Below are 12,024 nucleotides of genomic sequence, written 5' to 3' on the forward strand. Positions count from 1 at the left end.
CTCAGTCTGACTATGTCCTGTTAAAGGAAATAACACATACATTATTTGTGGGGCAGTTGTTTCTCCTTCTCTTAGATTTTGTACCTACTCTCTAATGACTTCCAAAATTGCAATTTTATTTAAAATCATGTTTTTTGGGGTACTGTATGATGATAAATCATATGATGATAATGACACATTGTTTTTTCAGGACATTTCAAAGGGCAAGATTGGCAGTAAAGACATCAAAGAATCGGTGGTGATCATCATGGGTGCCATTGTGCACAAACTCTGTCAAAAAGGAGGTTGCGAGCTACCAGTGAGTAAAGTTATCAAATATGTTTAGTCCGTGTCTATAATGAGGGGAGTTGTACAAAACTAATTCTTAAAGAGATTAAAACATTATTTTTTACTTCATATTAATCATCTCAAGCACCACCCCAACGTCATCAAATGTGAAAATGGCGTTTTTCTGTTTCATAGTTCAAAAGATGGATGAATATAAGTGTTTCCGATGACGTCATCTTGTTGTGCATCATATGATTTTAACCAACTATGAGTAGGCATTGTCTCGATGAATATGAAGTAAAATGTGTTTAAATGTCCCTTTTAAGCAATTTAATCATCTTCAACCAAGATAATACTGATTGGACTTTTTTAACTGAGCCAAGTGGGACTCTATTGGAATGCCAGACTGGAATAGTGAAGTGAAACAGTAGTGAGAGGTAGCTGTGTCTGATAGCTTGAAAATATACAGAAATGATCCCGTTGTGAAATGCACCAAAGAAAGTCACAAATTCTTAAAAGGAACTATACAATGGCTGATTTATTGTGTGTGTTTTTGTCCCATGTTCAACGCAGACTGTGGTTGAGGTGAAGAAGATGATTCTGGAAGGTCCCGACAGCACGCAGGTGGTGTCAGACATTCAGATGTACCTGCTAGCGCTGAAGAACTCCCTGCTGCCCGAGGCCATTCCCCTGTTTTCCAAATATGCTGAGTCGGAGGTCGGGGCATACTGCACTATCTCCCTCACAGCCCTGCAGAGATACGACGTCGCCCTCATCACAGATGAGGTGAGGCCATTGGAATAGCCAGACAACCATTCATGAGGGAAGCTGGATTGCCATTCCCAGAGCCATATATTTAGATGTATTTATCTTATTTCGATAGACACTGAGTACCAAAAGTATGTGGACACTTGCTGTAACTTAACAAATTGTGGAAAAAGTCAAGGGGTCTGTATACTTTCCGAATGCACTGTATGTACTGTTGTATGTATACTGCAATCGGAAAGTATTCAGACCCCTTGAAATTCCCACATTTTTTATGCTACAGTCTTATTCTAAAATATATTAAATTATTTGTTTTCCTCATTAATCTAAACACAATTCCCCATAATGACAAAGGAACATTTGTTTTTTATAAATGTTAGCTAATTTAATTTATACATTTTACAGTTTACATACACTCAGGTTGCAGTCATTAAAACTTGTTTTTCAACCACTCCGCAAATTTATTGTTAATTAACAAACTATAGTTTTGACAAGTCGGTTAGGATATTTTTGTGAATGACACAAGTAATTTTTCCAACAATTGTTTACAGACAGATTATATCACTTATTCCAGTGGGTCAGAAGATTACATACACTAAATTGACTGTGCCTTTAAACAGCTTGGAAAATTCCAGAAAATGATGTCATGGCTTTAGAAGCTTCTGATAGGCTAATTTACATCATTTGAGCCAGTTGTAGGTGTACCTGTGGATGTATTTCAAGGCCTTTCTTCAAACTCAGTCCCTCTTTGCTTGACATCATGGAAAAATCAACAGAAATCAGACAAGACCTCAGAAAAAAATTGTAGACCTCCCTAAGTCTGGTTCATCCTTGGGAGAAATTTCCAAACGTCTGAAGGTACCACGTTCATCTGTAGAAACAATATTACTCAAGTATAAACACCATGGGACCACGCAGCCGTCATACCGCTCAGGAAGGAGACGCATTCTGTCTCCTCTAGATTAATGTACTTTGGTGTGAAAAGTGAAAATCAATCACAGAACAACAGCAAAGGACCTTGTGAAGATGCTGGAGGAAACAGATACAAAAGTATCTCTATCCACGGTAAAACAAGTCATATATCGACATAACCTGAAAGGCCGCTCAGCAAGGAAGAAGCCGCTGCTCCAAAACCGCAATAAAAAAGCCAGACTACAGTTTGCAACTGCACATGGGGACAAAGATCGTACTTTTTGGAGAAATGTCCTCTGGTCTTGCAATGCTTAGAGTTTGTCAGAATTTGTGGGTTTTTGTTTGTCCACCCGCCTCTTGAGGATTGACTACAAGTTTTCAATGGGATTAAGGTCTGGGGAGTTTCCTGGCCATGGACCCAAAATATTGATGTTTTGTTCCCTGAGCCACTTAGTTATCACTTTTGCCTTATGGTAAGGTGCTCCATCTTGCTGGAAAAGGCATTGTTAGTCACCAAACTGTTCCTGGATGGTTGGGAGAAGTTGCTCTCGGAGGATGCGTTGGTACCATTCTTTATTCATGGCTGTGTTCTTAGGCAAAATTGTGAGTGAGCCCACTCCCTTGGCTGAGAAGCAACCCCACACATGAATGGTCTCAGGGTGCTTTACTGTTGGCATGACACAGGACCGATGGTAGCGCTCACCTTGTTTTCCCCGGACAAGCTTTTTTCCGGATGCCCCAAAAATTCGGAAAGGGGATTCATCAGAGAAAATGACTTTACCCCCGTCCTCAGCAGTCCAATCCCTGTACCTTTTGCAGAATATCAGTGTGTCCCTGATGTTTGTCCTGGAGAGAAGTGGCTTCTTTGGTTCCCTTCTTGACACCAGGCCATCCTCCAAAAGTCTTCGCCTCACTGAGCGTGCAGATGCACTCACACCTGCCTGCTACAAGCTCTGTACAGGTGGTGCCCCGATACCGCAGCTGAATCAACTTTAGGAGACGGTCCTGGTGCTTGCTGGACTTTCTTGGGCTCCCTGAAGCCTTCTTCACAACAATTGAACCGCTCTCCTTGAAGTTCTTGATGTGCCGATAAATGGTTGATTTAGGTGCAATCTTACTGGCAACAATATCCTTGCCTTTGAAGTCATTTTTGTGAAAAGCAATGACTGCACGTGCTTCCTTGCAGGTAACCATGATTGAGAGAGGAAGAACAATGATTCCAAGCACCACCCTCCTTTTGAAGCTTCCAGTCTGTTATTCGAACTCAATCAGCATGACCGTGTGATCTTCAGCCTTGTTCTCATCAACACTCACACTTGTGTTAACGAGAGAATCACTGACATGATGTCAGCTGGTCCTTTTGTGGCAGGGCTGAAATGCAATGGAAATGTTTTTGGGGGATTCAGTTCACTTGCATGGCAAAGAGGGGCTTTGCAATTAATTGCAGTTCATTAGATCACTCTTCATAACATTCTGGAGTATATGCAAATTGCCATCATACCAACTGAGGCAGCAGACTTTGTGAAAATGTATATTTGTGTCATTCTCAAAACTTTTGTTTTTTCAGATTTTATTGAAAGGATGATAGCAGTGGGGAACTATAGAGAGAAGTTGTGTTAAAGGGCATTAGGTCGGGTTCAAACTTATGCCAACATCATAGATGTGTGCTCGCGCTTGACCAGCCTGGCCAACAAAACTGATCTTTTAAACTGTTTTCGTGCCTCACTCCATTTCAGGTGAAGCAGACGGTGAACCGAGTGTACCACCAGAACCGCCGGGTCTACGAGAAGAATGTGAGGGCAGCAGCTGCGGATGTCGTCTTTAGCAGCAACCCCTCATACATGGAGGTGAAGAATGTGCTCCTGTCCATCGGAAACCTTCCCAAAGAGTTGAACAAGTACATGCTTTCCAAGGTCAAGGACATCCTCCATTTTGAAATGCCTGCCAGGTGGGTGATGGGATTTACATTTGATTTGATTTTTTTTGTGTTATTTTCATTTTATTCAGACTGAAACAGCACTAAATGAGTGGGGAGACTGGCGATTGGGCTGGGATTCGTACCCACACTGGGGTGGTGTATATGTGGTGCAGGCAGTGGTGTTACTTGCTAGACCAGCAGGCACTCATTTTATTTAATTAAAATCCTAAATTGAAGGCAGGCATTACTTACAGTGAGCTCCAAAAGTATTGGGACAGTGACACATTTTGTTGTTTTGAAATTATACAATGTTTGAGGTTAAAGTGCAGACTGTCAGTTTTAATTGAGGGTATTTCCATCCATATTAGTTGAACCTTTTAGAAATTACAGCAATGTATGTAGTCCCCCCATTTTAGGGGACTTGAGTGTACGAAACATCAATAATAGACTCATAGCCCCCCACCCCACCCTCAGAATAGCCTCAATTCGTTGGGGCATTGTCTTTACAAGGTGTCAGTAGCGTTCCACAGATGCTGGCCCATGTTGGACTCCAATGCTTTCCACAGTTGTGTCAAGTTGGCTGGATGTCCTTTGGGTGGTTGACCGTTCTTGATACATATGGGAAACTGTTGCATTTGAAAAACCCAGCAGCTTTGCAGTTCTTGACACAAACCTGTGCACCTGGCACCTACTAACAGTCCGGTCTCGAGATCACATATTGAGTGTCTCGGTCTTGTGTCGGATACATTTGTACTTGGTCTTGACTCGCTCTCGGACAGTGAGGACTCGTAACTTCTTGCCGAGACCAGCGTAGTAAAAAACCCTGCATAAAACCGCTTTGCCAGGCCAAGTATATACACTCCTTTCTTGAAACAGTATCTTAACAGCCTTTTTGTATTTATTTATTTATTTTACCTTTATTTAACTAGGCAAGTCAGTTAAGAACAAATTCTTATTTTCAATGACGGCCTAGGTACAGTTCAGGGGCAGAACGACAGATTTGTACCTTGTCAGCTCGGGGGTTTGAACTTGCAACCTTCCGGTTACTAGTCCAACATTCTAACCACTAGGCTACCCTGCCGCCCCTTTATATCTATTATTTGCGCAGTGGCAAACCTATAGGCCTTCAGTGTGTGACAGGTTTGATTCTGAAAGGACAGCAACCGTTATACCAGCGCACTCATGTTGGAGAGTGCACTTTCCTTAAACACAAAGGGCCAGTGGTGTATCCCTACTTCTTAATCCCTACTGATGCGTAGTGGAGGTACACGATTGTTCAATTATGTAGTAGAATAGAGAAATCCTGCACAAAGGAGCTTCTGTGATGGTCCAGAGGGTGGTGCGGTCTGCCCATCTCATCACCAGAGACACACAAAGATCATCAAGGACATCAACCACTTAAGCCATGGCCTGTTCACCCCGTTATTATCCAGACGGCGATGTCAGTTCAGATGCATCAAAGCTGGGACTGAAAAACAGCTTCTATCTCAAGGCCATCAGACTGTTAAATAGTCATCACTAGCCGGCTACCACCCTGTTACTCAACACTGCACCTTAGAGGCTGCTGCCCTATGTCGTGTCTTTGGCTATGCCGGATTAAGTGATATGACATGCTATTCTATAAAATAATATTACCAGATTGGGCTAATCATGTAAATGTAATTAACTAGAGAGTCGGGGCACCACAAAATAATATTTATAGAGCTGTTATCTTTTGAATAAACTCTTAAAGACCTAGTAATATTTTACATCAATAGCAGTCAATATTATAATCGTCACCTTAATTCAGTCTCTTCTTAAAGTTGTACATTCTTGGTTATTGTCATGAACGCTGGCTAACAAGTTGAATCAGCAAGACAAAATTGGGTTTATTTATTTACTAAATACCTAACTAATCACACAGAATTACACATACACATAATTAATCATAACTTGATTACAAATGACATCATAAAGGAAAACGTCCCTAGCGGGCGGAACAGATATGACAGCTTGTTACACAAAAGAAAAGGGGCTGGGTTTGAGTGAAAGAGCGGGAAGACTGAGTAACAAAGGAAGAAGCTGTGCTATCGTAAATACAGTATCTTATGCATTCTAAATTACCGCCCATTTGGAAAAGGAAAATGCAATAAATATTTACTCTGAGCTGCGCTTCAGTAGGTTGGTGGTAGATGGAAGGCTGTGTTGCCAAACCGAGTCCTTTGAAGAATGTCTCTGGTGGTCAATTGGATACATTGTAGTAACGTCGTTTTGTGATAGACTGGATACTCTGTCTGTTCCTTCCTAACCCTCGTTTGCAGCTGCTGTTGCTAACTCAACGGCTAGGAGGTATCACTTCTGTAGTGAATAAGAGTTCAAAGTTCATACCATTCACAACCAAAACTCACGCTGATCTTGGCTTCGTTCTGTAGTTATTATCTGAACCATTCTGACATCGGACCGTCGTCCTCACATCCTCGGAACAGGAGGTTATATTGTCGTCAAGGCTTTATACAGTGGAGCGAGAAGGCTGTGACTGAAAAGTTTTTTTTTTATAACCCATGACTCTTCACTGGGGCTGGCCACTGATTGAGCAGAGCCCTAACCTTATAAAAACCCAATTCTCACATTTTAGAAGCTAAAATCACATTTCATCCCATCACAAATAATTTCATATTCAAACATTTAAATTGAACAACAATTCCATGTGAATCCGATAACTCTGATATGTAGACTTTCCACTGTAGACTTTGTCATCTTATCATTGATGAGAATGTCTCAGATGACAACCAAACTGACATCATATTCATTAAGTACCATTGCATATATTCAATTGGTCGGAATACCATAATATAGTTCATTTCCCCCCACCTTCTGATGTTCCCAGAATTTCTATGTTAACTAAGTTGTTTGCAAATGTAACATCAGTAGGGTAGAGAGAGAAAAAAGGGGGGAAGAGGTATTTATGACTGTCTGACAACTACAGTGGGGCAAAAAAGTATTTAGTCAGCCACCAAATGTGCAAGTTCTCCCACTTAAAAGGATGAGAGAGGCCTGTAATTTTCATCATAGGTACACTTCAAATGACAGACAAAATCCAGAAAATCACATTGTAGGATTTTTAATGAATTTATTTGCAAATTATGGTGGAAAATAAGTATTTGGTCAATAACAAGAGTTTATCTCAATACTTTGTTTAATAGCCTTTGTTGGCAATGACAGAGGTCAAACGTTTTCTGTAAGTCTTCACAAGGTTTTCACACACTGTTGCTGGTATTTTGGCTCATTCCTCCATGCAGATCTCCTCTAGAGCAGGGATGTTTTGGGGCTGTTGCTGGGCAACACGGACTTCCAACTCCCTCCAAAGATTTTCTATGGGGTTGAGATCTGGAGACTGGCTAGGCCACTCCAGGACCTTGAAATGCTTCTTACGAAGCCACTCCTTCGTTGCCCGGGTGGTGTGTTTGGGATCATTGTCATGCTGAAAAACCCAGCCACATTTCATCTTCAATGCCCTTACTGATGGAAGGAGGTTTTCACTCAAAATCTCACGATACATGGCCCTTTCATTCATTCCTTTACACGGATCAGTCGTCCTGGTCCCTTTGCAGAAAAACAGCCCCAAAGCATGATGTTTCCACCCCCATGCTTCACAGTAGGTATGGTGTTCTTTGGATGCAACTCAGCATTCTTTGTCCTCCAAACACGACGAGTTGGGTTTTTACCAAAAAGTTATATTTTGGTTTCATCTGACCATATGACATTCTCCCAATCTTCTTCTGGATCATCCAAATGCTCTCTAGCAAACTTCAGACCGGCCTGGCTTAAGCAGGGGAACGCGTCTGGCACTACAGGATTTGAGTCCCTGGCGGCGTAGTGTGTTACTGATGGTAGGCTTTGTTACTTTGGTCCCAGCTCTCTGCAGGTCATTCACTAGGTCCCCGTATGGTTCTGGGATTTTTGCTCACCGTTCTTGTGATCATTTTGACCCCATGGGGTGAGATCTTGCATGGAGCCCCAGATCGAGGGAGATTATCAGTGGTCTTGATGTCTTCCATTTCCTAATAATTGCTCCCACAGTTGATTTCTTCAAACCAAGCTGCTTACCTATTGCAGATTCAGTCTTCCCAGCCGGGTGCAGGTCTACAATTTTTTGTTTCTGGTGTCCTATGACAGCTCTTTGGTCTTGGCCATAGTGGAGTTTGGAGTGTGACTGTTTGAGGTTGTGGACAGGTGTCTTTTATACTGATAACAAGTTCAAACAGCTGCCATTAATACAGGTAACGAGTGGAGGACAGAGGAGCCTCTTAAAGAGGCCTGTGAGAGCCAGAAATCTTGCTTGTTTGTAGGTGACCAAATATTTATTTTCCACCATAATTTGCAAATAAATTCATTAAAACACCTACAATGTGATTTTCTGGATTTTTTTTCTCATTTTGTCTGTCATAATTGAAGTGTACCTATGAAAATTACAGGCCTCTCTCATATTTTTAAGTGGGAGAACTTGCACAATTGGTGGTTGACTAAATACTTTTTTGCCCCACTGTATCTACAGTACAAAATCCATGTATAGTGTGTTTGTGTATGCGTGTTTGTGTGCCAATGTTTGTTGCTTATTGTTGTCTTGTGTATTGAAGTAGTCAAAAGTTTAGTATTTGGTCCCATATTCCTAGCATATTCCTAGCACAAATGGTCCACCAGTCAACTTTACACAACTGTGATGGACATTGGAGTCAACATGACCAGTATTTGGTCCCATATCCCTAGCACACAATGATTGCATCAAGCTTGTGACTCTACAAACATGTTGGATACATTTTGCTGGATGTTTCATATTATTTTGTGCCCAATAGATATGGGTAAATAATGTATTTTTGTCATTTTTGAAGTCACTTTTAAATAAGAATACAATATGTTTCTAAACACTTCTACGTTAATGTAGATTCTAGCGTGATTACGCATAATCTTGAATGAATCGTGAATAATGATGAGTGAGTTAGTTATGGACGCACAAATATCATACCCCAAAGACATAACCGCTCACCATTACAATAAAAGGGGAGGTTAGCATTTTTGGGAGGTATGATATTTATGCCTCTAACTTTCTCACTCATCATTATAATTCATTCAGAATTATCCGTAATCATGCTAGCATCCACATTAATGTAGAAGTATTATATTCTTATTTACAATAAAAGTGACTCCGAAATGACACATTTCATTTCATTTCTATTGGTCGCTACAATTTCCAGCAAAATTCTACGGCAAGCCATGAAGGACATGATCTCCCACAACTATGACCGCTTCTCCAAGGTTGGGTCATCCTCTGCTTTCTCTGGCTTCATGGCACGTAAGTGGCCCTCTCCACCTTTCTCCTGAAAAAATGAAAAAAATACTTTCCACATTAAGGATTTTTTTTGTACATTTTAAAGAATAATCAATACAGCTATGTGATATAATCATATATGTATCAAGTTCATAGTCTTGTTTATTAGTCATTGCTGCCATGAGACACAGTCACAGGTTCCATTTTATGTACTGTATAATTATGTTTATAACTAAATCAACTTCCTGCAGGTACCGCTGATGCCACTACCACCTACAGTCTGGACATTCTGTACTCTGGCTCTGGGGTCCTCAGGAGGAGCAACATGAACATCTACGGAGCCAGTAATGGCGCCCTGCTACATGGCCTCCAGGTGATGAGAATGAATTTGTGAATTGATAATGAAGAAATGATTATATTTACAGTGCCTTCATAAAGTATTCCAGGGTTCTCACAAGGTGTTTGAGGTGCTTAAAGTACTTGAGTTTGGCACTCTGAAATTCAAGTACTGGAATACCTTAAATCAGACATTTTCTCAAGTTTGTAGTTGAAAATACTTGAATTAAAACGAGAAGAGAACAGGAAATATAAAATATGTTAATATGAGATATGATCTAATTTCCATGCAGACTGGTTGCCAGGCGAGCTCACTCATTCCACCCACACTGTCGCCAGGCAGCTACAGAACTGACTGATTAGGCGCAGCCAAAGGTTAATTTGATAGCTAAAATGCCGGGCAAATGTAGCTATTATAAAGAATAATTATTCCTGGCAAGATATTGATGTTTATGAATGGGGTTTGCCAGACCTAACCAGGTGGAGGGTAAACACCATTTACGTACCTTGTTTATTTGTGAAATAGCGTTTACGCACCTTTTTATTCAGTTAATTATCGTTTACCCATTTATTATTGCGTTCCCAGCATTGATCGATGCTCAGGAGGCTTCTTGATCTGAGTGCTAATCATGCCTACCTCTGCGAACGAGTGGAATCATGAGTAATTCATGTATGCTTGTTATGTTTGCCTTTTCCCCCGGAATTGGCTTGTTTGCAGCGCATTAATTCACTACTCTGTACGGGAAACTCCGCCCAGGACATAGAAAGGTGAAACAAATTAGCTCACCAGAGACCTACAGTAGCAAGTAGCAGAGAGATGCCATTGACAGTCAGAATTTTCTAAACATCCCTCGTCTCCTGCCGTGTCAACAGATATCCCCCAAACAAAAACCCCCTGACACTTGGAGAATGAGTGTACAACTGGTAAATAGTCACAGATATTTCAGTCAACTAGGTATCTCAAGGGCTGGCTATTAGCCAGGTATCTAGCGATAACTATACTGAACAAAAATATCAACTCAACATGTCACAATTTTCAACAATTTCAACAATTTTACAGTTCATATAAGGAAATCAGTCAATTGAAATATGTCTGTTAGGCTCTAATCTATGGATTTCACATGATTGAATAAGGTGCCCAGCCATGGGTGGGCCTGGGAGGGCATAGGCCCACCCACTGGGGAGCCAATCAGAATACTTTTTTTCCCCACAAAAGGGCTTTATTACAGACAGAAATACTTCCCAGTTTCATCAGCTGTCCGGGTGGCTGGTCTTAGACAATCCCGCAGGTGAAGAAGCCGGATATGGAGATCCCTTGACTTTTTCCGCATTTTGTTGTTACAAAGTGGGATTTTTTTACCCCCTTTTTTCTCCCCAATTTTGTGGTATCCAATTGGTAGTAGTTAGTCTTGTCTCATCGTTGTAACTCCCATACGGACTCGGGAGAGGCTAAGGTCGAGAGCCATGCGTCAACCTAACCAAGCCGCACTGCTTTTTGACACAATGCCCATCCGACCCAGAAGCCAGCCGCACCAATGTGTCAGAGGAAACACCGTACACCTGGCGACCTGGTCAGCGTGCACTGCGCCCGGCCTGCCACAGGAGTCGCTAGTGCGCAATGAGACAAGGATATCCCTGCCGGCCAAACCCTCCCTAACCCGGACGAAGCTGGGCCAATTGTGTGCCGCATGGGCCTCCCAGGCTCAAACCCAGAATCTCGCCACCCGGGAGGCCTAATTGTAATTTTTTGTCAATGATCTACAAAAGACTGTCAAAGTGGGGGGAAGGGGGATTCTAACATTTGTAAACAAAGAAATAATATGAATAATAAAACACTAATATATCTTTATTAGATAAGTATTCAACCCCCTGAGTCAGTACACATTAGAATCACCTTTGGCAGTGATTACAGCTGTGGGTCTTTCTGGATAAGTCTCGAAGAGCTTTCCACACGTGGATTGTACAACATTTTCCAATTTATTATTTTCAAAATTCATGTTGGTTGTTGATCATTGCTAGACAACCATTTTCAGCTCTTGCCATTAGATTGTGAAGCAGATTTAAGTCCAAACGTAACTTAGCCACTCAGGAACATTCACTATCTTTTTGGTTAGCAACTCCATTGGAGATTTGATCTTTTTAAGTGTTTTAGGTTATTGTCCTGCTGAAAGGTGAATTCCATCTTCCAGTGTCTGGTGGAAAGGTTTCCCCCTCAAACCAGGTTTCCCTCTAGGAAAATGCCGTGTCTGACGTTTTTTATTCTTTTTGGAATGTAAATATTCCAAAACATGCATCCTGTATGCAACAAGGCACTAAAGTAATACTGCAAAAAAACTGCAAAGGAATACACTTTTTTGGCCTAACTGCAAAGCCTTAATGTATGGGGAAAACAAAACACATCACTGAGTAACTGTCTCATTTTCAAGCATGGTGGTGGCTGCATCATGGTATGGGTATGCTTGACATCGGCAAATACTGTGAAGGTTTTTAGGATAAAAAGAAAAGCAATGGTGCTAAGGAC

At 41.3% G+C, this 12,024-nt stretch overlaps 1 protein-coding gene across 1 annotated transcript in view; it reads left to right on the forward strand.

Annotated features, from left to right (window-relative positions):
- Positions 1-12,024, forward strand: part of LOC110534276 (microsomal triglyceride transfer protein) — a 31,787-nt gene that overhangs the window by 11,946 nt on the left and 7,817 nt on the right. The window contains exons 9-13 of the mRNA XM_021619040.2: positions 191-298; positions 841-1,053; positions 3,681-3,892; positions 9,094-9,191; positions 9,419-9,540. Coding sequence (XP_021474715.1) covers positions 191-298; positions 841-1,053; positions 3,681-3,892; positions 9,094-9,191; positions 9,419-9,540 — 753 coding nt within the window. The remainder of the gene's footprint in view (positions 1-190; positions 299-840; positions 1,054-3,680; positions 3,893-9,093; positions 9,192-9,418; positions 9,541-12,024) is intronic.

This window comes from Oncorhynchus mykiss, chromosome 10, assembly GCF_013265735.2.
Source record: "Oncorhynchus mykiss isolate Arlee chromosome 10, USDA_OmykA_1.1, whole genome shotgun sequence".
Lineage (NCBI taxonomy): Eukaryota > Metazoa > Chordata > Actinopteri > Salmoniformes > Salmonidae > Oncorhynchus > Oncorhynchus mykiss.